The sequence below is a fragment of the Anarrhichthys ocellatus genome, unplaced genomic scaffold (genome assembly GCF_004355925.1).
Source record: "Anarrhichthys ocellatus isolate YVR2014 unplaced genomic scaffold, GSC_Weel_1.0 scaffold17, whole genome shotgun sequence".
Classification (NCBI taxonomy): domain Eukaryota; kingdom Metazoa; phylum Chordata; class Actinopteri; order Perciformes; family Anarhichadidae; genus Anarrhichthys; species Anarrhichthys ocellatus.
Window position 1 is genome coordinate 2,507,505 of NW_022280047.1, and position 27,330 is coordinate 2,534,834.

At 42.2% G+C, this 27,330-nt stretch overlaps 1 protein-coding gene across 5 annotated transcripts; it reads right to left on the bottom strand.

Annotated features, from left to right (window-relative positions):
- Window positions 1-2,450: 2,450 nt before the first annotated feature.
- Window positions 2,451-25,757, bottom strand: atxn2 (ataxin 2). Of its 5 annotated transcripts, none has more exons than XM_031856635.1 (26): window positions 25,232-25,757; window positions 23,696-23,726; window positions 23,229-23,288; window positions 22,731-22,802; window positions 19,599-19,749; window positions 18,790-18,804; window positions 17,095-17,219; window positions 16,803-16,894; window positions 16,369-16,557; window positions 14,800-14,966; window positions 14,200-14,448; window positions 12,307-12,492; window positions 11,969-12,136; window positions 11,667-11,774; window positions 11,487-11,557; window positions 11,031-11,389; window positions 10,642-10,705; window positions 10,379-10,525; window positions 9,689-9,706; window positions 8,966-9,032; window positions 8,179-8,372; window positions 7,608-7,734; window positions 7,308-7,502; window positions 6,632-6,843; window positions 6,035-6,212; window positions 2,452-5,568 (listed from the first exon to the last, which is right to left on the bottom strand). In XM_031856635.1, exons 1-26 carry the CDS (start codon window positions 25,342-25,344, stop codon window positions 5,540-5,542), a joined length of 3,387 nt encoding a protein of 1,128 aa, XP_031712495.1. In that variant the 5' UTR covers window positions 25,345-25,757; the 3' UTR covers window positions 2,452-5,539. The 5 variants fall into 5 exon arrangements, with proteins under 5 accessions (XP_031712498.1, XP_031712496.1, XP_031712495.1 ...); XM_031856634.1 differs by having other exon boundaries at window positions 8,960-9,032; XM_031856638.1 differs by lacking the exon at window positions 9,689-9,706 and having other exon boundaries at window positions 2,451-5,568.
- Window positions 25,758-27,330: the final 1,573 nt, after the last annotated feature.

The window sequence follows — 27,330 nt, forward strand, 5'->3', positions numbered from 1 at the left end:
ACACACACACACACACACACACACACACACACACACACACACACACAGTCACCATGTCTGTGCTGGGAGTGTGTTTACCAGTGTCAGACCCTGAGTGTCCACAGTGAATGTATTTCTAACAGTGTTGAGTATGATCATTATTCCTGTTTTATCGATGTTGAGGTTCTGTGTGAGAGAGGGAGGAGCCACATGTGTAGCTGTCCTCGAGCCCGGGTAAAAAAAAAAAAAAAAGCATTTTAAAAATGTCTATTCTTGTGATTTCAAAGAGGTTTTCTTGATTTCACTTCTTTGACACTTAACCTGAACTAATGGGAAAGCGCTGCCGGGGAAATTGGTCGAATCGAGTGCTCCTTTAAAATATTTAAAAGATATTTACTCCTCACACACACGAGGAGTAAACTCACACATATTTATGTAAACACACAAAACGAGAAAGCACTCTTATTTTAGAGTGTCTACACACTGTTCGATATTCCTGCTCTTGCTCATTATTATATATTTAAGTGCACAACGCTTTCAGTGCATTTTGGAAACGTGTATTTTTTCTATACACAGATTCTTTTGTAGAAAATAAAAATAGTAAAACTTGGTTAAAGTTAGCTGTTACTAGAAAGTGGTCTTTTTCCACCACTTCAAACCTTTGCTGCAACAAAAACAACCAACCACAGGAAGTACTCTGGATCAGCTTTTACCGAAAGCAATGCGAACTCGCTGCTGTTTGTGGTGCGATTGTCTCCTGATGTGTGTTTGTCACGGTGTGTGTGTGAGATGAGTGAATGTGTCGGCCAGCGTAGTGCAGTCTGGTATAAAACTCACCCTGAAGTCTGTGTGTCCCGATACACACCGCTAGGTTCTCCAACGTCGGCATCAAGTATGTTTTGTTTTTTTTAAGTGTAGTTCAAGTTCCAACGGCTTTATCTGCTCAGAATGAACTTCTGAAGGAGCACAAAGTGTCAGAGAAATCAAATAGATATGATATAAACAATAATCTCATTTCATATAATTTTTTACAAGAACAATGGCTTGGATTGAAATGAATGGATGGATATTGTTATTACCGTATTGATTCTTAACACAGTCACCTTGTGTATGGACGGGTGTGACAGAGGAGCCATCAGGAGAGAAGAGTGAATTGTCTCTCTGCAGGATTCTAGCTCATCTAAATGTATTGTCGCACATTACACTTTCCTCAAGTGCTTAAAATGAATTTGATTCCAAGTGTTGCAAATTAGTAATGACCCATTCATCAAACTATAATGATTTCACTCCAATGAATTGATTTTGTGACGTAAAAAGTATTCTGTCATCAAAGTGAGCCTCAGCACTCAAGACGTAGACGTAGCAGCATGAAGCAGACGAGGGCGGCCAATAGAAATCCCTCTAAAGAGTTTCATAATCTCACATTAAACCCTCTTAGAAGTAGGCGGTGATATGATGCAACTTCTGCGAGATCGAGTGACTCTGAAGTCACACCAGTGCCGATGTAGATATTAACATTCATTTTATTTTGTACAACTTCCACAGGCAAACCTCGATTCTCGGAGTAGCGTCACGTCTCCAACTCTATTTTCTACGCCCATAGAATGAAATATTTTCCGAAGCATTTTCTGTACAACAGGAGCCAAAAGAAAAACCAAGATGAAAATAATATATATTTGTAAACTATACAAACATTTGAACAGAACTTCAATGAGAAGCTTTGTTTTCTGTCCGTTCAGCTGTGAATGTTGATGTCAAGAGCTGGTCTACTATTGGAGGTTGAATAAAGGAATTCAAACCAAAATGAAGCCTTTACCAAAGCGAGCATCTTGTTTAATCAAGTGAGCAGTTGGTCAGGCTGTTTGATCTCATCGGCCACCAGCTGATGTGTAATCCAAAGTGTTTCCTGTGGCCTCGCTGCATTTGTTTCAGTCCCGTTGTTACTTGAGAACCTCGTCTCTCCTCACAGAAAACACAGAACAGCCCGTAAACCGTGACCAGTAGTTTGGACACACGCATCAAAGAGGACATTTTCTGTCATTTAGTTTCAATAACTGAACCTTCACTTCCATCAGCGATGGGAGGACTTTGGGAAATAGTGTGCTGGGACGTGTCTGCCTGTCTTCTAACCTTTGCTTAAACACTAACGTACGCAGTTGATTTAGATTTACCTTCAGTAGGCCGACGCTTAACGTACGCTTTAGACCCGTCTCTCTGTCTCATTGTAGTTTCCTGTATTTTTATAAGAGAAAAGCCTAAATACAACTGAATCTCCTCATGAACATAACCAGAGCAAGTGCGCTGTGATTACTCCTGTTATGCAATAAGTTAGCTTTATCTACCAAAGGAACATTTTGACAATGGTTGTGTAGTGCTCTTACATGTATCATCATGATCAAGACTGACATCTTTAAAGTGTTTTAAAAGGGGAACAAAAACAAGGATGTTTTTGGCAAAAGTACGGTTTGTCTTCCTGCCTTTTAATGTGCCCGAGTCCAAACAAATCCCTCATCACGTCTCTGTTTTAATTCTGCTAAAGGAAAGCAACGGTAACAATAACTCTTTTGACTAATCAGTCCCTTCTCTTTGCTGATCACTAGTTTTATTTTTTAGGGAGAATGACTGTGCCTTTGCCAGAAAGCTGCTGTTGCTTTTCCCCTTTTCCCCCCAAAGCTCAGGGTGTGATGTGGTGCAGAACTTGTTTAGTGCAATATCTGATAGATGCCCAGCGCTTCACACCATTCTATGTATGAAAGAAGCGATCAGACGCTTCTAGGTGGAGGAATTAAGTGAGTGAGAATTCAGTGTTTACTCTCCGCTCATCGACTGAAGAAAAACATTTCCTAAATGCCAGAAATCCCAGAGAAAAATGCTATATTTAAAACCAGGACTACCATATTTTCCTACAGTTTTATGGCTTTTAAGTTTGTGTCATGGTTGTCAATCCAATGTGTCTGCAATAATCGAGTTAACACTTCCTTAACATCCCCGTGTACCTCAGGTGTCTTTCATCCTCAGCATCCGCTCCAGCAACGCCTCTAGTCTCCCGCGTATGTTTGTTTTTAAATGTCCAGTTGATGAATGTGATGTGTTCTCAATACTGTTCATTCTGTTTAACTTAGCACTGTAAACATTCCAGTCCATCTCAACAGCCAATGAAAACCACAAAAAACCTTTTTCAAATCTGTCATTTCATCTGCATCCCTTTGTTATAAGCATCTAAATAATATTAAATATATATCAACTGTATATTTGACTTTTGTAAAATAAATCTAACCAAAAAAAATGAGCAAGCTCTGAAGTCTGTGTCGCCTTGTTCTCCAAAATAAATACCTGCTGATGTATACCAATAACCTTTACAGATTATTGGTCCTTTTTTTTAGGCCGTCTGGTACTTCTAGTAATTCTGATGGATCTAGAATCCAAATGTAGCCTCCACCAGCCTGAGTTTATCATGTTAAATGTTTACGTCGTGTTTTGTTTTCAGCGTGGTCATGAAGTCTGGAAACAAAACGCAGCAGCATTCTACTCTACGACTTCTTCATGACAAAGTGTAGACTACTGTGACCTTTTTTTTTTTTAAGTACTTTGTTTACCGATGTCCAGCAAAAGTCAGGGCTCACCAGTAGTGGGTGATGTTCTTGAGCCAGACCACGAAACTAGCCCTAGGAGACCTTCCAGAACCTTCAGGCCCGGTTTACATCTGCCCCCATCCTTCACGTTCCTGACCCTGAGAGATAGTTTGCTGTCGAGTTGACTTGACGTTGGGGGCTGGAGCCATCTTGTCCAATTGGGCTGCTGATGACCAGAAGCTCCCCTGCGCCTCCTTTTCAAGGAGACTTTCCCCGGCTGAAAAGAACGACATTGGGAAGTGGAAACTGCTGGCTCCAGGGGACCAAGCTGTCCTCCTTAGCCTGATCTTAGACAGATCATAAAAACCTCGAGTATATCCAGTCCGCCGAAAGACTAAACTCACAACAATCTTGTTTACAAGATTGAGGTTCTCTCTCTCTCCTACCGGCCAAAGTCAAGTCTGCCGCTCTTTACCACCAGTTTGTGGGGAAGGAGGTCTCCGCACCGGCCCCGACACCATCCTTCCCGTTCCAGGTCTGGTAGCTTCGCTCACCTAGGAGGTGGCGTTAAGGCCACCCTAGAGGATCAGCCTGGTCCCAGCTCATGCCCTCCAAACCGCCCCTTGAACACTACTCATTCTAACTAACTCTTCAGATGTCTGGCCACTGGAGTCGTATATAAAAACTGCATTCAGCCACAGGGTTGGATTCTCAACCTTAGTGGGCATTGAGAAAAACTCAAAAGCAGCTTTTGCTCCTCAGAGAAAAATAAAAATCTTCCCAGGCTATTAAAACGCAAGTTCGAATTTACTAGTTTTCTTACAAAGACATAAATCCTTGTCTATAAACTGGAATAAGCAAATGATAAATTACTTTATGATTTATCGATCCAGATAGTTGCAGATTACATTTGTGTTTCAGCTGTTGGAAAGACAAAGGAACGATGTTGCATTAGTCGGTCTCTGAATACCTTCGGACTTCCCAAACCGGTGTAGCTTCAGCTTCAGGTCACTTTCTGAACAAACACAAAGTTGGTGCCCCTTTGAGTATTTACGGCAGCAGGACATCGTGAGCGGGATAGATTGAAAAACGTCAGATGTTCATGGTGATGAAGGAACAGTGCAATGAAACCACAGTAAGCATTTCAGTTTTTAAAACTTTTTTATTGTTTTTAAATTTTTTTGCTCATTTTTTAAATTATTTATATTATCTACAAAGTAAAAGTTTTAACTTAAAAGTTACATAAGGGTCGGGTGAGAAGTGGGATCTGATCACCTCAGCCATTATAATTTCATAAATAACGTTTCTCCTGTCCTCTTGGCTGCCAAAACAGGTTTAATTCACAGGAAGCTTCTCGTCACCTTGCTTTTTTAGTTTGGTTAGAAACCTGTCAACAAACGCAGCACATAGCAGCAGCAATAAACAGTAAGATTAATACTGTCTAAATGTTGGAAGATTCTCTCTTTTTTTTCTTTTTTAGAACAAGGTGCAGACAAAATACAAGTTCCAGTTGAATTTTCCTCTTCACTCTCTGATTAGTTTCTCTCATTCTCTCTTTCACGTCTTACTTGGCAAGCTGACTCAAGTTGCAATTTTGGGACCCCTGAAAGCGTGTGGGTGTTCTGTTTGTGTGTTCATCTCTGTGTGTGTGTGTGTGTGTTTGCAGATGTCTGCATGTGATCGGGGAGGAGGAGGCTGAATATGAGCAGTCTTGCCTGTTAAAACTCTCTAGCTTGTTAAAACATGTCACTGCATCAACCTGATGGACATTCTCTTATTGCCTAGTCTGGAAGGGAGGGAGGGGAAGAAAGAAAAGCTGATGTGAAGCATGTCTGGTGAGGATGAGGGAGGGAAGGAGAGGAGAGGAGAGGAGAGGAGAGGAGAGGAGAGGGAGGGAGGGCTCTGATTCTCTTCATCGCCTGGTTATGAAGGCTCTGGTTGAGAAGCGTGACGCAGAGCGAGTCCCTCGGCTCACTGGTGCCCTCTATCTACAGCTGCTGCTGATGATGGGCTTGCACTGCACAGACGAGACAAAATGGGGGAAATTTCACAGTTCATGGATTTAGAGATTGTCCACAATTAAACCGTTAAGGAATAGATCTCAGCGATGTGGCTGACATCGGAAGGCATTCACTTCAACTAATAGGTTCTATTAGTTGCGTGTTGAATGCGTGTCTTAAAGCAATATTTAAACACCCACATTAAAAAAAGATGAAAGCGGTTTTGCTTGCTGTAATAACTTCTCCGGATCATACTACACATTAAGAGATCACAGTCCTCATTCAAGTCAAGTGAAAACAATACAAGGCTTCAGCAGACAAACCGAGTGAGTGTCTTGTTTACATACTTTGACCTCAGAGAAATGGCCACATGAAAGCAGGGAGCAATTCCACTCTGTAGCCGTTTTTTGAACGGCGTGGAGCAACACATAAATTCCTGACTCCACCCTGCAGCAGTGCGATACTTCGATACACTAAACATACCTTGTGGATGTGCCAGGTAGGAGAAATGTGTGGTGGAGGAAACGGGTATGGGGTTGAGGGCATTCTGGGGCATGGCTTGCTGCGGACCGCCTGGAGGACCCTGGGTAGCCATCAGCATCATAGTGGGGTGGGTCTGCCCCGGGTGGTGAGACTGCACCATACCAGACTGCATATGGGCCTAGGAATGAGAGAAAGTGTGTGTGTGTTTGTGAGAATGAAACAGAAGTGTGACAGAAAGTGAGAAGGATACGGAGCATCAACACCACAACATTCACAGCTCTTGCCTGTATGTTACTGACAGGAGCAGCATGAGTAGATACTCTATAGTTATGACCAGGAGACAGTTTCTGGGTGTGGAGCATGAAATGAGGCGTTAAGTATAGCATCCCTCTGGCAAACACTACTTAAAAGCCAGACTGAGCCAAGTTCTACATTCAGTTAGTTTGAACAGAAGTTAACGGAGTTAAAGCAAGTTTGCAGGCGTTCTACCGATTTATACCCACAGAGAGAAAGATGCACAGTCACTGTGACGGAAGCTAGTTACACCATGTAAGACACTGCTCACTTGACCGGTGCTGAAAGCAGGTTGTGACCCACCTGCTGCACGTGTGCCATGTGATTGTGGTTGTAGCCGTGCTGCACCTGCTGCGGGTGGATATAGACAGTCTGCTGGGCAGAGGGGAACGAGGCCTGGGGAGACTGGGGATTGGGCCCCGGGGTCATGGAGGGAGGAGTGGGGGCCAAGGCAGAGTACATCTGCTGCTGTTGGGGCTGGTTGGCCAGGTGGAGGGCCTGGGCTGCTGCTGCCGCTGTGACACATGAGAACACACCAATAGAAACACAATACGAGAGCTCCATTCTAAACATTTCTTCTCCTGCAGCTGGTCGCCGATGAGCTCTGTGAGGGCACCTCTCGCCCACACCAGGCATACGTAGTACTGCGGAGGACTGCGTGTAATATGCATTTATTTTACCAATTGGACTCTTCATTTTCAAATCCTTTGTAAGGCCATCTTTGATTTATTTGATAGGCATGATTCAATAGTTCCATATAAGTTTGGCCCAACACTATATGGCCGGAAAAGAAATGATAGAAATGATGGAAGAGTTGGATGATAAGGAGGAGCTCCTGTGCCCAGAGTTAATAAGGTGGTTGTTGTAACAGATGTAAAGTACTTGTCTGTTCGGGTTACGGGTTTGTCTCAGTTCTGCAGACTGTCTATGCAAGCTTTTCCGCAGAAGTATAAATTAGGCACGAGGCAGGCAACCTCACCTGCTGCTGCTTGCTGGTGCTGTTGGTGCTGCTGGACTGGGCTGGCAGCTGGGTGGTTAGGAGGACCTCCGTGTTGTTGTGGACCACCCTGCTGGCCTTGGCCTGTAGGTGTGGCAGAGGGCTGGGGATGCTGTTGGTGAGGGTGCAAGGTGGCGTTGGGGTGGGAGTACTGCTGAGGCATTGGCCCTTGAGACACTGCGAGACATTAAGGATGAAAGGTTTTTTAAAAAACAGTAAAATCTAAATGAGCTGCACATTTTGGCCTGCAAAGGAACACAGACAAAGGGTGCGCTGACATACCATACATGGTGTGTGTCTGCTCCGGGTACTGTGTAGTTGAGGAAGAGACGAGCGTGGGTTGGCCGTGTGTGGGAGGCGCCATCATCCTGGCACTGCCCTGCATCACCGGACTGAACACGTGCTGCGCCTGGAGAACACACGGACAGACAGAAGACGGACAACATCAGCATTAAGTCAATCATTTTGGTATTGGTACCAAACCTCAAGTACTGTAATGTCATTCATAATGTACATATCTAACTCAGTAGGCTTTGCGGATTTTTGTTTTATTATGTTGCCCATAAGCACCCTGAAGCCAATCTCCTAACCACCTCTGTGTTCCTGTTACATCACAGCCTGATCGCAAACAAGGTCACAACACTTCAGGTGTAAGAGCCTGCAGTCAGCTCCACAACTCAGACATGAGGCTACGCTGGCGTTGTGCTGGTATTCTGTCAAGCTGCTGGACCGCGAGCATCTGTTAGACAAACGGCTGACTGGTGTACAGCTGGAAGAGATAAAGACTGCCAGGACTAACCGACGGACTGCTGAATAAGCCGCCCAAGGTTGTATTGCTGTACTACAATCTTACCTGTGACTGGTAATGTGTCATCTGCTGGACCAGTGGCTGACTGGTGAACTGCTGCGGGCTGCAGGTGAAGTATTGGGCAGAGTAAGCGGGGCTCTGAGCTACAATAGGGGGTCCTGCGGCCGTCGCTGGGTGCATCATGGTGGGCGTGCCTTGCGGGTGGTGCTGGTCTGACCTCTGCTGGGGCATGTTGGGTACTGGAGAATCATGTATAGAGCTTTCATCAACATCCCTTTAAAACAACTGCAGAGAATCATGGAGTCTGAAAAGGTACTGCTAGTTTGAAAGGCTTTTTACAAAATCTGGCCTGAATACAAGACGACTTGCTATAAGATAACCCTCCTTTTTTCAACCCGTCTCTCTGAAGAGGAGTAGCATTTGGTCAGATCCTTTACAGAGCTCATTTCTGTAGCCTTTCCTCTTGTACAAGTGAAAGTAATTGATGCATGTAATGAATCCCACACTGATGTAGCTCATCCAAGTTAAGTGCAACTATTCCTTCATTCAGTTTCACAGTTTTTGCACTTGTGTTAACATCAGTATCCAATACTTGTGTAAGCACTGTTGGTGCATTACTGCTGTATTTCTTCTGCCTGGGTGGTATAAAGCCATATACAGTATACACTGGCTTGTGTCTGACTGTTGCTGTGAATGGTTTCACTGCGCGCACACACACACACACACACACACACACACACACACAGAGAGAGAGACAGAGAGAGAGAGAGAGAGAGAGAGAGAGAGAGAGATGAGAGAGAGAGATGAGAGAACGCCATATTCTCACCTTTACCTGGTCTGTAGGGTTTAGACTGACTGACTGTCATATGAGGCATCTGAACCTGGTACATAGCTGGAGACTGGAGCGAGGACGAGGATGGCAGAAAAAAAAAAAAAACATGTTTACACTCAAACTTCTCAAGACACTTCAGCATCATTTCTACAAGAATAAAAAAAACACAGCCCTTGACCAAAAACAAGTGCATTCTTGGGTATTTGTGTGGGACTACTGTTACTACCCGTCTGTGGGGCTGGACACCAACTATTCAGCTTGTAGGGTTAGTAGCCAACCCCTCACATACATACAAAAAGCATTTATTAAAAACACTTGTGCGCATGTGAGATTGGGGGAATTATGTCTTACCTGGGGCCACATGCATTTTCTATGCCCGTCTATCATTGGGCAGAAACGGGTGTTTTACAACTAGGACCCAAACACTGCTTGTCATCTTCCATTCCTTCACTCTTTAACGTTACACACCATGCACTTACATTACAAACAGCACTGCAGCAGACACAAAGGGGCTCAAACTCTTATTAGCTTACAGTCATTTGTTTGTTAAACAGAAATAAGATGAAGTTATAAGTCCATCTGTGATGACAGTTTAGAATGAATTGCAATAAGAAGTTGGCAAACCAACATCTGATGGCAGTTATTCAACAAGCAAGAAAAGAACACCTCAGTACTGATTGGTCTTACAGAAAAAACAAAAAAGGATTTAAAAAATTCACAAACCTTCCATATTATGCTTTTCTAATGGAGCGAGAGAGAGAGAGGAAGAGGAGGAGGGGGAGAAAAGGAAAAATAATCACTCTTTAGTTGTTAACCAAGGTATTTTATCACTATCACGTGTCTGATGTTGGATCACTAAGTTTTTCTTAAAGCAACACAAGAATATAGATTTACAACTAAAGATGTAATAGCTTTCATCCAAAATATGCTTAAAACCTTTAACGAGTCACTGACATCATGTGGTAAACACATTCCATATATTTCCTCCTTTCTTTAAACATTTCAAAGCTAGTTATCCCAAATATAACCCAAAACATGTTTTAATAATTCAGACAAACGGTGTCTGGAAGATGACGGGGGAGAGAAAAGTGAAGAAGTGATGTTCTGTATATTAAGGTGCACAAAGAAAACTAAATAACCACTAAATGAGTGCGTGCAGCCTATTAAAATGGAAATGTTGGCATGCATTGAAAAATTAATCAAAGCCAGAAAAGGAGAGGAAAATACCAATGAGGACAAACACAAGCAGCCACGTTGGGAGACCTCATGGTGATGGTTGTTAGGGGTTTGTTTTCATGAGCTTTGCATTTCATACTGATTTAATGTGATACTTTAGGGTGATCCGCACTGAAAAGAAACAAAAATGGCATTTGTCTTCGTACTCGAATTTCGTGATGCAGGCGTGTGTCTCACCTGCACTCCAGGGCTGACTGGTGTGAGGGGATACATCTGGGGGAAGCAGACGGTCTGGCCGTAGACAGTCTGAGGCTGCTGGACCACGATGGAGGGGCTGGGCTGGCCCTGAGGCCGGGGAGGCGTCGGGGTGTTTGCTGGTTTGGGCTGATCAAGGAGCATGTAAATAGAGACAGATGTAGAAAATGAGTTAGGGATCTCAAATTGTGGTAATTGAATTGTTTTGTGTGGCGGCGGCAGCAGCAGCAGGGCACACTACTCACCTGCACATTGAACCTGGGTTTGAACTCGTTGGCATTTGGGTTCAAGGTTGATTTTCTCACTTGACTGCAGGAGGAGAACAAATAGTGAAGATGATTACATTTAAAAAGGATCAGTAGGAAATTATTGTTATAATTATAGTTTTTTTGAAAGATTCCGTATTTTCCTAAAACAGCTGGGCAAACAAATACACAAATAGAAGTAAATAGTGCATTTGCTTGGGACTATTTTCAGCAATGAACAGCAGGACGTGTATGTGGGATCGAGTAAACTACAGTGCCTTCATTCATGGAGAAGGAACAGGTCAAACACTGCAATTGTGGGACACATTGAGGTGTTTTCCTTTAGACATACAGTCTCCCCTCTCAACCGTACTGTCTTTTCCACTCACTCTTGTACTGCCTCCTTTTTCTCCTCCTTCTCTTCATGCTTGGGTCCACTGAAGGAGGACGTGGCTGTCGTCTGAACTCCCTGTGATGTCACGTCCTGTCCCGCCCTCTTTTGGTCAGGGGCTGATGGAGACGGGGACAGCGCAGCAGGGCTGCCGGGCTTATTGGCGTTTGTGGTGGATGGAGCAGGGGCGCCAACGGGGGCGCCGGCAGCAATCACCACAACACCGTCTTCAGTGCCCTCCCGCCCCACTGTGGAGGCTTTGTCCAGGGGGAGGTCCTTCGGCTTGTCTGCTGGATCTCTGGGAGGCTTGGTCATCATCGGGTCAAAAGCAGCTTCTGGGTTTGAAGTAGACTGCAACTGGACGAGGGAAGATGAAAACAAGAGTTGGACGAGGCACATCCCAGCTATTGAGCAGCCTTTAAAAACACGAGGGTAGTTATGTCAGCACACTTACCCTAAAATCAACACTAAATTTCTTTAAATTATCTATTTGTTTTCTGTGGTCTTGTGCCATAGAGGGGGGTCCTGTAAGGTGTGTAGAGAGAGAGAGAGAGAGAGAGAGAGATAAATGACTCAGGGTTTCAGTGATTACCAAATGGATTCTGCAAATACTGCTACCCAGTGCATACCGTACCTTTACAGACTGTTCTGGTGATACTAGGTGAGCTATCCAGGGGCTTGATGTTTTCCTTGTTTGCAGTCGGGGATGTCTGTCTCGTCTCCTGGACACGACACTCTTTTGCTGCAACAGAAGAATAGTCTGTTGACTCCCCGTAAAAAATGCAGAGCAAGGATTTGTGAACGGTCTTTCTGATGATGACCGAACCTACGTTGCAATGTCAAATCCAAGTACACTACATACATACGTACTGTACTTAAGCATTCTTCATTCGCTTAATCAATCTCAGTGAAAGTGTGGGTTAACTTTAACCTTACCATCTGCTGAAGAAGAGGCAACCATGTTGGGGGCGGGGCTACCAGCAGTAGGAGAGGAAGCTGATGTCGCTGCAGCAACAGTTTCCACAGGAGCTGTTCCTGTCTGGGGTGCTGGGAGGGAACAGGCTCCACCCATATTATTCTGTCGGGGGGAGCGTGGTCTGTGAGCTGAGGAGGGGAAGAATTCATAAGATTTTGGTGATCACATAATGTAATGTAATTCTAAGTCACACCAACTAACTTCAACGTCGTTATTTACTGGCCAACAACTATCAACATATAAAAACAGACAAAGTGTAGAGAAATAGAAAGAAAAAGTAAGGAAAGAACTACTTTACCTCCACTAACCACAGAGGACCATGTCCCTCCAGAGGAGCTGCTCCTGGTCGGTGGAGTCACTGGGACCTCTCCAGGAGCATTGTGGGAAATCAAATCCACTCCGGATGGGGCTCCAGGGGTCCGGCAGGGTGGCACTCTGTGAGCACGAGGCGTCCGCTGGGACTTTGGAGACATCCTGGGTGGGCCTGTAGACGAAGAAAGACAGATGAAGTAAGACGGACCATCCCATACACAGACCGTGGATATGAGGTAAACACGCTGACCAGCCTGCAATCCTGCAGCGAAGGTTTCTCTTTGAAACTCATCTCACAAAAGCTTAAACTTTTTTTTCTTTTTTCTTTAAAAACCTCTACACACCGATTACATCTCAAAAATGCTTAAATGTCACATCCCACAGTAATGTTATTTGGTGACATGCATGTTAGTGGAGAAACTGCAGATGATCCTGTAAAGTGATCAAACAACACACCACACTCTGCAAACCACAACCAAGTGAAGTGACCGATGAGAAACGGGGAAATAGAGGACAGGTGGTGACGTGAAGACCCTTATTTAAAGAATTCACTGTTTAGCAGAGTTCGTACAAAACCGTGTCTCACACAGGTGAAAGCCCTGTGCACAAGCGTTCTTTGGCCAAACAGTTGAATATTTTTCAGTGTAAACACATTTGAAAAGTATAAAACATCATCCATAAGTATTTGGACAGCAACATGTTCCTTTTAGCTCAGTACTCCAGCTCAGTGGATTCAACACACACAGACTAAGCGTGTAAAGGATTCGCTTACAGTTAACAGTTTGAGAGTGAACGTAGTCGGAATAGTAACGCTGTTAAACAGTGCCCCACCCAATGAAAAGAGCATCATCATGGAAGATAGTGCTGAGTCTACAACCAAAACCCACCTTTTGATGTTTTGTAATAAATTAGACTTAATTAAAGAGTGACTAAATACTGTTTTTGCTGTCCTCCAGTGGCTGATGTTCTAACCCTGCTGCACTAATGCGAGCCTTTCATTACAGGTACAACAGACCACACTTGCTAAGTGTCATCAGAGATGCAACAGACTTACAATGTTTTCAGCAGAAGAGTTCAACTGCAAAATAATCCATGATTGGGAGCCATGGATTAAAAAAAAATAAAAAAGAATATTCCTATAATCCATCTAATATGGATGTAAATAAATGCCATCAAAATAAAGCTCAAAGCTGGTATTTTACCCTCATTTTTATTGATATCATTTCAAATCCAATGCGCTGGAGTACAGAGCCAACACAATATCACTGTTAAGCACTGTATGTGAGGCCCAACTGATTAAGTTGTTTTACGTAATATATCCTCTTTTAAAAATGCCCAATTCTAACTTCTGGTTGCATCTTTCCCATTCTTCATTTATAACTTCACATAAGTTTGTATTTTTTTTTTAAAGTTGCACCAATCAAGTCTTTGTTATTATAACAGTTATCTGGTGTCTGTTCAGACCTTCCTCTTGACTGCTGCATCAGAAAACATTTTGAGACACTGCTGCCTTGGTGTTTGAACTCTAGCTTGACAGAAAGCACAGCACACATCGTTGTGCAACCACATGCCGAGGTGAAACTACCTGACGCACTGACAAAGGATCAGCTTAAAATTGAAATCCTCACAATATCCATTTGTAAGGAAATTGACAAATCTGGCCCCAAATCAGTTTGAAGAAGCAACTTCACCCATTTGTTTTGTTCCACACTAGACCTGGGCAAATATATTTCTGAGAGTAGTTTTCTTATTTAACTTTTGTGACGCTTCTAACATCTTTCAATCGGATTATGATGGAATATCACTTCCATATTGAACTCAATCCATCCAACTTCAACTCATGCCTTTGCCCAGGTCTACTCCACACTGATGTGGGTACCTTCTGAAGACATGCGTTTGGGCAGAGTGGAGGCTGGCGACGTGGGCCCATGGTGGGAAAAGGAGGATGAGGAGGAGGGATAGGAGGGGTGGGATGAATGAGAGTGAGGCCTGGAAGGTCTAGAGGGGGGTCTGGAGGGTGGCCTGGTGGGCGTGGTCGCCCGAGGAGGCAGGGAGGAGGGGCCAGACTGGTAACGAGAAGGGGGGCGGGAGGAAGGAGACGGACAGGGTGAGGGCCAATGGGATGAACCTAAAAGAGGGAAGGACAAATGATCAAGGATGACAAACGGCAGATAACTAGTTAAAGTGGGGAAACAAAGGTATAGCAGGAATTTAAAGAAGGGGGGGGGATTAATAAATATGAGAAAGTATGGCAAGGCAGAAATAAAATAGGTACATAACACATAAGTAAATAAATAAACAAATGAATAAAATAGCAACAACAAATATGAACATCTCAGAGACCCTAAAGTTAAAGTTACCGCTGGCTTTACACCAGTTACACAGTAGAGGGTAACAGAGGAAACTCTCTGCACACATTTTGTATATAAGGTGTAGCCAGTAACCCCATACGGTTGAGTGTGTGATGTATTAGTCATACCTCCGTTAACCACCCTCTGGTCGGCCCCGGGACTGTAGTCGTGAGGTCCTGGTCGAGGAGTCGGGGGTCCACCTGAGCTCTGAGCCAGACGAGGTGAGTTCTGACGTCCCGGTCCCCAGGACATCGCCTCCCTGTTCCTCTGACCTGGAGGAATGTACTTGTTCTCTCTGCGCACGCACACACAGACACAAGCAGATGGTTGAGTTAAATATGTCTAAGACAATAGTTAAGATAATAAAAGGGAGGAATTCATTCTACACTATTACATTCAACTAAGTACTTCTCGTCAGCCAAAATGAGCATGTTTTCTTAAATTACCAAGGAAGTATTTGTTCTGGGAGCAGCTGCTGTTTACTTAGTGAATTTGCTAGAACTACTTTGTCTCCCTTTAAGGCTTGAATATGCTTCTCAAGCCTCAGCATTTCTACTGCAGACACACCCTAAAGGAAGCATATGTGGTGTATGACATGCTAGTACAAAGAACTTCTAAATAAATATAGTACAGGCCATGCTGGTACATATTTTCTTCTCTATGTAAAACTTTTGTAAAATACCAAGCATGTATATTCAAACAGACCTGCAGGTGTTGACGTTTGCAAACAAGACAGGCCAGCCCTGTGACGTTGCTGCATTGATATTTAATAATAATTACATTACAAGTATAAACTAAGTCCCAGTATTTCCTATTAATAACCTAGACTGTGGCAGCCCGCTAAAGTATTTACTATAGAAACTATGTGAACTATTTGCTTTGTAAAGATATAGTGGAGTAATATCTACCTGAGTAGAGAATGAAGTCAAAAGTAAAAGTAAAGACATTTACAATAAGATATTTAACCCTTACCCTTTAACTATTTAATATAATAATAACTAGACTATAAAGTACATAGTAAAACATCATAGTTTTTTAGTTCATTTATATATTGTATAAAGAATTTAAATCTGCAAAGTAGCCTAATTAGGAACTAATATGTTCAAAAAAAGATATTGAAGTTAAAAGTACAATATTTCCCTCTGTAGTGGAGTAGAAGTTACATAAAATGGAAATACTCAAGTAAAATACTAGTACCTCAAAATGTCTACTTAAGTGTAGTACTTGATTGGCCTACATATACTCAGTTACATTCCGCCACTGGTAGAACAAGGGCACAAGTTTGTTTACAAGAGCACAACGTTGTTCATAGTTGTAGCCACTAACTTCTGCTCTCACAGTTTACCAGACTGATGTGTTTAACTTTAAAATGTACAACATTTTCTTCCGGGGAAGCATGACCCCGGATCGCCCTAGCAGGTCAGAGGTCCACCCACTATGGTCTCATAAACTCTTGAGGGAAAACCTGAAGCCACATTACGGGACTGTAAATGTTGCGGTATTGTGTTGCTGCTTTTTTAAAGGAGCTGGGATTGCAGCACAGACTAAGAGCCAATTACAAACAATGAGAATGAATGAAATTGGATAGGCACATGCAAGCTATTGACACAATATGCAAGTACATCATTACAAGGAATACACTGACCAATGCAAGCATTAAGCTTTGACCCTATGTTTGCGTGTTTCCTGGTTCTCACCTGCTAAGTGTATGAGTCTCCCTTTCCCCACGCACGACAGCAGTATATTTCTCCTCCTCAGAGCGTTCGTCGTTCTCCAGGGCCACACGGGCTTTATATGTGGCACTGGCCTCAATCTCCTCTGCCAGCTGGGCAGCACGCGCTTCTCTCTTCTGGAACTCTTCTGAGTTGTCTCGCTCCAGGGGGACCCTGGGAAACAAGCGCAGGTCAGACTAGAGCGACAAGGTGATGGAGTGTCCAGGGACGACCTGATGGAAATGTTTTTCTTTTGTCATGCGAGGTCACACCTGATTAAAAGCATCAGTACATTAACAGATATATTAAAAATATCTTCGGTACACACATTCTTTAATTTTAAATAGATGTGCTGTATTAGTGGTAGTGCATTACACATATTCCAACAGAGAAACACACATGAACATAGAGAAGCTTACGTATATGTGGACAGGCTGCTGTCATATGTAGACAAGACCCCATACTTCTCCTCGTTGTACTTGAACATGTCATTGGGGTCCCAGCCATTTGACTGATGTGAAGAGAGAGCAGAGAGGGAGAATTTCACAAAAGGGCCATTAACAGATTATCAATGCTGTGGATCAGATGTTTACTTCTTTCCCGTCAAATTCAAAATCCTCAGTTTACAAAGATCCTCATGTGAAGGCCTGTATGGATTCTATGTGCTCACAAGTGCAGCATCAATCCGTTGGTTGCATCTTGTTTTCTTACCACATCTGTATCCAGAGACTCCAGGCTGTCAGAGTTGTGGGTCTCTCCTCCATCCCAGGGCTCAAGATCCTTCTCTTTATGCTCACCATTGATCTTACTGCTCACTGCTGCATCTGTGAAGTTGTCTGCGGCGCGCGCACACAAACACACACACACACACACAAAGAATACATATTTATGCACGGCACACACACACACAAACACACAGAAGCTCATGATGGTATGTATCTCACATGGCTGCACTCTCACACCTCAAGAGCCACAAGCCCTAGCAAAGGTTTTGTAGCTGTGCTTCACCAGGCACACCCACCCACAAGCAGACATGGGTCCGACTGGATTGGGGAAAGAAATCTTTTCAAAAATAAATTTGAGCATTTCCTTGAGCTGGCCTTGGGAAAGCTAACAAGTATAAAATGTTCTGACAGTGGAGGCAAGAATATGAAAACAGCCTTGTGAAGAAATGCAAAACCCTAAAACTATCTTAGCCTGTAACCAAATTATTATTATTATTAAGATATCATATTTTCAGCTGGCAAACTTTCATCCAAAATCAAATGCAGGTATCATAGTCTGCCTGTCTTTCCCCCCCACTTAATTTATTACGCATCATTATAGCAATACCTTGAAAAACAACAATATCTGATATTTGTCCATACTTTCAGGACCGTTAATTAAGTAAAGTTACAGAATACTCTGGTCGGCACACTAAAACCAGGGACAGGCACGCTCAAAGAAAACCCCTAAATTATATTTGAAAGGAAATCTAATCACATGTCGGCCCAGGTCTGCTCTCACATTCTCAGAACTGGTACCAATGGACTGCATGCATTAAGCACATCAGCCAACTGGAGTTAGCATAACCAAGCCATCCCAACTCATCCTGCAATACAACGTGCATTTAAGCATCTTCAGAGATACTAGATGCATTTTGATTGCAGTCAATTATATAAAAATCCTGACATAATTTGATTTTCAATACAATGCTCAGAAACCAAAGGTGCACGTGCTCAATATGAGTTTTCAATCTGTTGCTTTCAATGGCATCATACTCATAATGCTTATAATTTTCCATCGAGCTCTTATTGTAACCGAGTTCTGGTGCAGTAAGGTTTGAACCCCATGTCTAGGAAAATAACACACTGCTCTGAAATTTGAGCCATTTCTGGCTACGTACAGGCTCCAATTGAGCTCGGGCCTTAAACGTAAAATAATTTGTTAAAATTATTTGTAAAATGTTAAAACATTACTTTAAATGTCAGCTTAATACCCAAACTACTGTTAGAGCTAATACAATCAGTATTCGTGTTAGTTTACTATGTTAAACAATTAGCTGGACATCTTTCACACACGATCAGCTTCCTCAAACGTGATCATAAAGCAATACATATAATGTCCAAGGCAATGATCATGACGGGCTGATCTCTGAAGTAAAAGCTAGACCGAGCTGTGTATCACAGAGCAAGTGGCAAATGCTTCCACCAAATGCAAGATTCAGTGAAAAGACGGAGCAAGAGAGACTTGGATCAAACATTTGATTCTTAGGTTATGTGAAAGCATTGATCCCCAAATTCTATCAACAAATTGGATTCAAAGCAGCAAAAAGGTAGCAAAAGATCAGACCCCAGCCTAGGAGATTCACAAATTTGTTTGAGTGCATACAAAGTTGTGCAAGAGGAGAAAACGGCCATATATTACCTGTATCAGAGGAGACTAGACCATCGGAGAGGAGAGAGACAGATGACAGGGTCAGAAGATGGACTTACAGATGGTGATCACACCAACAGTCAAGCTTGTTTCTTCAACAACTCTAATGTTTTCATGGCTTTAGTCACAATCCCCTTATTTTAAGTTGATAAAAAAAAAATAAAAAAATCACATGTACCTTGAAAACAAAAATATAATTTCTATCTGCAGAAATAAACACATTAATAACATAGGATAACTAACATTAGCAATGGTGCTTTAGATGTTTTACTTTTCCGGTAATCAGTCCACAATTGATCAATCTAACTATCGTATTTTAAAAGTTGCACCAGTGCACTCTTCAAATCATGTGGCGAGACCCTCACACTTTGTCCAGTCCATTATCATTGAAAGAAGAATTGTGTGGGTCAAGATTAAGTAGATGAAGACGACTTATTCAGCCTTTATTGAGTGTCCTTGCGTCGGCCGGGCAACCTTCGGACCGATCAATAGAACGCATCAGTCTTCAATGACTGACCACTCGGAGCAGATACACAAGATTTAACTCACGGCAAAGCCTCTGAGACATCAAGGTGGTGAATACGGACTGCAATGGATCAACACGTTGTGTGCGTGTACTGAGGGACATTCACTCTGGCATGCGTTCATTTTTCTGAATGTGCAATGAAAAGAAATTGACATGCTTGCCTATTTACATCGTGTATGCTTCATGGGTTTTCAGTATGAGCACCACTAGGTGTGTATAAAGACTGCTCTTCGTGTAGCTGGATAATATTTGTTAACAGAAAGGCCCTCGGTACCTTTCCTGGCGAAATTCAGGTCCACATCTTTGAAGGTCACCACTACGACATCTGAGGCCTTGAAAATGATGCTCTCCACAATATCCTCTTTCCTGGGAGCTATGCTCGGCTCTGGGCTCTTTCTGTGGGCTGCGTCCAGCACCAGGTCACACTAAGGGGGAGAGTTATGTCTATGAATAAAGGGGAATCTGAAATACAGCAAAAGCTACATTTACCTACAGAAATGATGAGTAACCCTGGGACATGTAGGACAGAGACCGTGCATAGTTTCTTCCCAATCATGTTCCACAGTAGCTGGACAGACAGAAAATACATTTTTTTTCCAGTAAATGTATCACGCAAAAATGCCAAACATTCTCTGGTTCCAGCTTCTCGGGGAGGATTTGCTGTTTTTTTTCCTACATTATGAATTAAATATCTTTAAACATTTTTATGAATATGTATTAAATATCTCAATGTGAACTTTTTTTTTAATGTTTGTTTGTTTGTTCCGTTTGTCTCTGCCTTGTAAAGCGTCTTGGAGTATCTTGAAAAGCGCTATAGAAAATTGATTTATTATTATTATTATTATAAATTGAACTGTTGTCAGATAGAATGAGCAGTTTGAAAAAGGAAGAGGTCACCCTGGGCTCAGGAACATTGGGGCAGACTTTTTTCCCTATTTTCTGACATTTTATACACTAAACGATGAACCAATTAACAAAAATAAAAAAGTGATAGATGAATGGATAATAATCTTGATGAGCACAATCAGAGGAAAAAGGACCAAATTAATGAAATCACTTGGTGTGATTTAATTGAAACAAAAACCTGCAATCTTGGCCCAGATGAAGGAGCTTGTAACCTAAAACTTCCCCAAAACAAGATGTTTTACAACAACTAGTACATTAAAGAAGAAAATTGAAAACACAAGCCCTTCAACCAAACAAGACACTGTTGACTAATAGACGGTGTACAGAGGGGTGGTGAATATTTCAGACTGTTTGACTGTTCAGCTTGTGCACACTGTGGTAATAAAAACCAAATGGGGTACTTTGTTTTGGACTCAAATTAAAAGGGGTGTGTTTGTCTGTGCAAGCACCAAATCGAGTCTCTTTCAGTCATACAACCTTATAAGCGGTGGGAGATATCAAAGTCTCATGTGAAAACAGGGATAATGTACAGTGGGGCAAAAAAGTATTTAGTCAGCCACCAATTGTGCAAGTTCTCCCACTTAAAAAGAGAGATGCCTGTAATTTTCATCATAGGTACACGTCAACTATGAGAGACAGAATGGGGGGGAAAGAATCCAGGAAATCACATTGTAGGATTTTTAATGAATTAATTGGTAAATTCCTCAGTAAAATAAGTATTTGGTCACCTACAAACAAGCAAGATTTCTGGCTCTCACAGACCTGTAACTTCTTCTTTAAGAGGCTCCTCTGTCCTCCACTCGTTACCTGTATTAATGGCGCCTGTTTGAACTCGTTATCAGTATAAAAGACACCTGTTCACAACCTCAAACAGTCACACTCCAAACTCCACAAGACCAAAGAGCTGTCAAAGGACACCAGAAACAAAATTGTAGACCTGCACCAGGCTGGGAAGACTGAATCTGCAATAGGTAAGCAGCTTGGTGTGAAGAAATCAACTGTGGGAGCAATTATTAGAAAATGGAAGACATACAAGACCACTGATAGTCTCCCTCGATCTGGGGCTCCACGCAAGATCTCACTCCGAGGGGTCAAAATGATCACAAGAACGGTGAACAAAAATCCCAGAACCACACGGGGGGACCTAGTGAATGACCTGCAGAGAGCTGGGACCAAAGTAACAAAGGCTACCATCAGTAACACACTACGCCGCCAGGGACTCAAATCCTGCAGTGCCAGACGTGTCCCCCTGCTTAAGCCAGTACATGTCCAGGCCCGTCTGAAGTTTGCTAGAGAGCATTTGGATGATCCAGAAGAGGATTGGGAGAATGTCATATGGTCAGATGAAACCAAAATAGAACTTTTTGGTAAAAACTCAACTCATCGTGTTTGGAGGAGAAAGAATGCCGAGTTGCATCCAAAGAACACCATACCTACTGTGAAGCATGGGGGTGGAAACATCATGCTTTGGGGCTGTTTTTCTGCAAGGGGACCAGGACGACTGATCCGTGTAAAAGAAAGAATGAATGGGGCCATGTATCGTGAGATTTTGAGTGGAAACCTCCTTCCATCAGCAAGGGCATTGAAGATGAAACGTGGCTGGGTCTTTCAGCATGACAATGATTCCAAACACACCGCCCGGGCAACGAAGGAGTGGCTTCGTAAGAAGCATTTCAAGGTCCTGGAGTGGCCTAGCCAGTCTCCAGATCTCAACCCCATAGAAAATCTGTGGAGGGAGTTGAAAGTCCGTGTTGCCCAGCGACAGCCCCAAAACATCACTGCTCTAGAGGAGATCTGCATGGAGGAATGGGCCAAAATACCAGCAACAGTGTGTGAAAAGCTTGTGAAGACTTACAGAAAACGTTTGACCTCTGTCATTGCCAACAAAGGGTATATAACAAAGTATTGAGATGAACTTTTGTTATTGACCAAATACTTATTTTCCAACATAATTTGCAAATAAATTCTTTAAAAATCAGACAGTGATTTTCTGGATTTTTTTTTCTCATTTTGTCTCTCATAGTTGAGGTATACCTATGATGAAAATTACAGGCCTCTCATCTTTTTAAGTGGGAGAACTTGCACAATTGGTGGCTGACTAAATACTTTTTTGCCCCACTGTATGTGTTATAGACTTCCCATCAAGAATGTAAAGTCAAGCCTCTGACAAGTGAACTGGACAGAATTTTCTACCGTTGCTCCGGTTAAGCTGTTCATTTGTGCAAAATTAAATTCCCCCCATAAGGCAAACATTGGAGAATATTCCAACCTAAAAGGGAAGAAGAAGGACCACATACCTCTCCTCCTTAAAAGGAAAGATGGAAAGGGCGATCTTTGCCCACGCCACCTCAGGGGTGAAGCTGTTATTGAGTGATGGCTGGGCACCAACTTCCCAGCATAGTAATCCTTGATCAATATAGTGATGCTACTAACGAAATTACACATCTAGCACCATATTAGCACCTAATATAAAGAGCATTGTACTATGTGTTATCCTTACCTCTGGACCGTATGTCTTAAATACTCCTTCATAGACTGCTCCATTTTTCACTTTCAGCTCACACTTGGTCCCCTATGAATAAACAGGCCTATCAGTATTCATTGTCTGCAACATTCATGCAATTAAAAGTGGTAATGTCAATTTACAAGATTCAAAAAACAAGTTCAGAAACCCATCTGCTGTGAAAAAGACAAATGATTGATCAATCTCTGCTTTGTTTATGCAACCAGCTGTCTCTAAAGATCACACAGGCTTTGCTTATAGCGGCGTAGACATTTTGAAGAAACGGCATGTGGTGAAAGACTGAAGTACATACTGCTGTTACACATTCATTTACAGTAAGCATAATTCACATGTTTTATTCAAACAACGATATTTCTAATTGTGCTTATTTCTCTATTCATTATTGATATACAGAAGACAAAGTTCAAAAGGACGTACTAGACATATTTGTAACGTCAACTGAGAAAATAAAACTGTAAACACAGTTAAACATACCACCACTGAAGTCAAGACATGGACCATCCTCATATTTGCATATACACCATTGAAAATGACCTAAAGAAAAAAAAAAAAGAAAAAAAAAACACAGTTAACTTCTGATGTTCCCCAGTTGCTAAGAAACAAATGTGCTAAATAGGCTCTCACATGTATGCGACACCTATTGTTCCATTTACAATTCATAACAATAAAAAAGATTTCCAACCACTGGATTTAGGCTATTTATCTAAAAAGGTCCATTCTGTTCAAATTTTAACTATATTACAAAAACATAGCACTGTATTCAAATGACTGCACAGAATGAAGAAAAAGAAGTATTAATCCAGTGTGGGGGTTGTCATGAAAGAAGCCTCCTCTTTTTTGATAAACTACAGCAATCAGGTTTACTAGACGCCTAATGATACATCCCTATGTTGTATAAAAGCTATTTCCCACTGACATATGAGAGTTAACCGGTTACTTACTGCTGCGGGACCTTTACCACTGTGTCTTCCCCTGAAAAAAAGAAAATGGCATTGTTGTCAAACTTGCCATCATCATTAGTACTGAAGTTCTTGCTAGCATACTAAGACAAAGCCCTCTCTAATGGAGGCCACTGTAGACTGAACGTTACCTCGAGAGGAGGTGGTGGAAATCTATGATGGTACTGAACTGCTGTTTCACATGTTACAGGAGAATCCCAAGAAACACCATCAACACAAATTATCCAATCAAATTACATTTAAATGTCATGCAAATTACAAATTTGAATGCAATGTAGATTCTGAAATGTCCAACAGCTGGTTGGAATAATATTCAATGGGCTGCCAGCCACACACTACATGGAGTAGCCTACATTTTTTTTTTTCCGAAGCATGTCCTAAAATGCACCTTGTTCAGCAGCTGGCACATGGCCAGGCATTCACACTTAATTCAATGTAGGAAACGGCCACTCTCCCTACATCATATCCGCCTTACTCGATGAGTAATGTGCTCACCTAAAGACAGTCGGTTCCTCGATATAGTAATGTCGAAATTCAATAGGTTGGTTTCGTGAGTCCACGAACTGGTCCTATCGCATTTTACTCCATCTTCGCCCGGCCTAATGGATGAACCTACGCAATGAATGGGACGTACTGTCCTAGTGACCGGTGAAGAGAAGCCAGACCAAACTAACACCAGCGACATACACGATACGCATGCAGCTTCTGCACCGACGGTGTGCGTTCGCTTTGTATTAGGACGACATGAACAGAAATGTCATGCTTCAAGGACATTATTGCACGGGCAACAACGTCAAGGTTGAAAGCCCGTCGGTCTATAATTCCCCCTTCTCCTCCTCTTCTCCTCCTCCTCCTCCGCCCCATTCTTTCGTGCGCCCACACGTTTATATCAATTTCTTGACAAACCCGTTGCAGCAATGTTGCGGTAACGTGCCAACCTAGACGACTGTAGAACGAAAACAAACAGCCTGTTTTTATCATAGTCCCTTTAGATTGCCCCGTTAGCCGACGTTAGCCGCTATGAAACTGAATTAGGCAAGTGCGCTGAATCACAAGCATGGGCTGTCAAACGGCTAATTAACGCCGTTAGCCTAAGCGGCTCCGAGCCGATAGTAAACTGATATCAGCGACTTGGCAAAGAGCATCAGCGCTACACGCGCGTGGGGAAATGTGTTAGTCCACTAAAACATGTTTAAATACATAATCAGATATCAAATGATACGTCCTCTTGCAGGTTAAATAAAACGTAACATTATATTTCGAAGTTGCAACATTATTGGGGCGAGCAGCAGACGGGCCTCGCGAGCTCAGCTGCATAGCGTTACGCTAGGTGACCAACACGTCGCGAGGCCCGCATAACGTTCAGAAACGCGTACTACTTTCGGACCGTTAACGGGAGTGTCATCTCTCCAAACCGGCCCTGTTGGAAGTGACTGTGTTCAAGTATTGGAGGCTAGTCACGTTAACCCTCGCTGCTGTGTTTTTATTTCGCTAAATTAGCGGTTCAGTTGCACAGACCTGCCCAGATTCTGTCGTCCTCCACCGCTTCCTCCGGCACCAGAGGCGGTGGCGGCACTAGAGGTGTTGCCACCGCCGGGCTTGCTGCGATTTCCACCGGCCTTCATTGACATGGTGATCCCATAAAACTCCGCGTCTTAAAACGACCAGCTTCACACCGCAATTTCTCAACGATGTGTGACTATGTGACAGCTCGCAAACGTTAGCGATCCTCTGATGTGGCTAGCTAACAGGGTAACGTCAACGTGCCTCTTGAGGAGGATGCTATGCTAAGAAGCTAGCTTGCTAACAGTTGCTATCTAAATTAGCAATCTGTACAATTCCTATTAAAACAGAAAAAAATAATGTTTTAAAAAGACAACAAGCCTCAATTACTCTTCCAAAATAAACAAGGGTGTTACACCTCTTGCCAATTTGTTGTGTAATTCTAACAAAATAAATCGTTTATCTCAAAATAAGGTTTACAGCTATCTCAGGTTCTTTCCGTTGCTAACAGCGAAAAGACCAAAACAGTCTGAAAGGGGACAAAAAACTGCGGAGGGATATATGAAAGGCGTAGCGGCTCATAACATATAACGTTAACCAAATATTTCTACAGTGTGTTCTTTGACAGCCACCTACCTGATAAAAATACAAACGTGGTCATATTTAATCTAGATCACCAAAGAAACCTATAGATACGCATTTGTTTTGCTAAATTATACATACAACATGGCACTACTTTCAGGAAGTCCCCGAATCATCGACGGCTGTTCTGTGGCATCCACGTGAGCCGGCGAGCAAACTACATACACGGGCGCTCACGCGTAGAAGCCATAGAAACACATTTACAAGCTGCTTGTGTGTGCATAGGATGTCAATTTACACCTTACATTATGGACATAGAGATACAACTAGTTCGATGCGCAGGTACATTTACTAAAAAAAATACACATTGATGATTTTGTCAATAGAAGATAAAATGTTGTGTAGTTGGAAGAGAATCAAATAATTCGTATTCATTGTAGGGGCCTTTTTTATGCACTGAATGTCAAATTAAATAACGTGCCATGTATTCCAAAAACATCAAACTATGCTACATGTCAGGCTCCTGATATAATTTATTTAAAAAATATATACTTTGTGATTAAATCTGAATCTAATCCAAAACGAATTTTCTCTTGTTTTTTTCCTTGCCTTATATATACTGTGTAAATATATATCTATATAGATATATATTGGCCCTGTTAGCCATGAGCCGCTGGCTCAGCCATGGCAATGTTGAGAGCTATTGTGAGGCAATAGAAATGCTCCCAATGCAGGGTATAGCACCTTTAGAGATACATTTTTTTATTATATTCTATTAATCATTCAATAATCTTATAACAAGCTACAATAAAAATAAAAATGTCACATTCGGCTACAACATGGGTCTACAAGCCTTCCGTTTTTATATGATGTATTTATTTTCATTGTCCTATTCTAAAATCTCTACGATCAAAATTGAATGACATTTTAATCATTCCATCACTTCTCTAGTTTTTCCAGTTAGTCTAATTTAGGACCATATTAGCTGCACTTTGTGAAGGAAATAGCATATGCCTAGTTTTCCATTTCTTCCACATCTCAAGTACTAACTACAGTATGTTTTCTGCCCTAAACATACATTTATACATTCAGTCATTATTTGTATTTACATGAGACATATAGAAAAATACCTACAGTGAGTCTTTGCATTTAAGAATTGACAAGCTCAGATGGGACTCAAACATACAGTCCTCATGGATTAGAATCAATGGATTTAAATCCATAGACAACATGTCTTCTTCACTATGTTCACTGTCCTGTTGAAAGTGTCATCATCTCTGGTCAGTGAATGCATTCCACTTGCAACATACATCAAGAAATAAATGAAGTTCATTATTCCAATGCTTCTGCCCTGATATGGAATTTAAGAATTAATGTCAATTCATGGCTGTCCCCACAGCCAGCTACCAAGTAATGCCGATTCAATTGACAGTTAAGGATCTGGGTATACAATTAACAAATATATATAAAATGGCATTTTTGTTAAAAACTACGAGGATGGTAGCCTTAATTATATTGACTTGAATAATTTA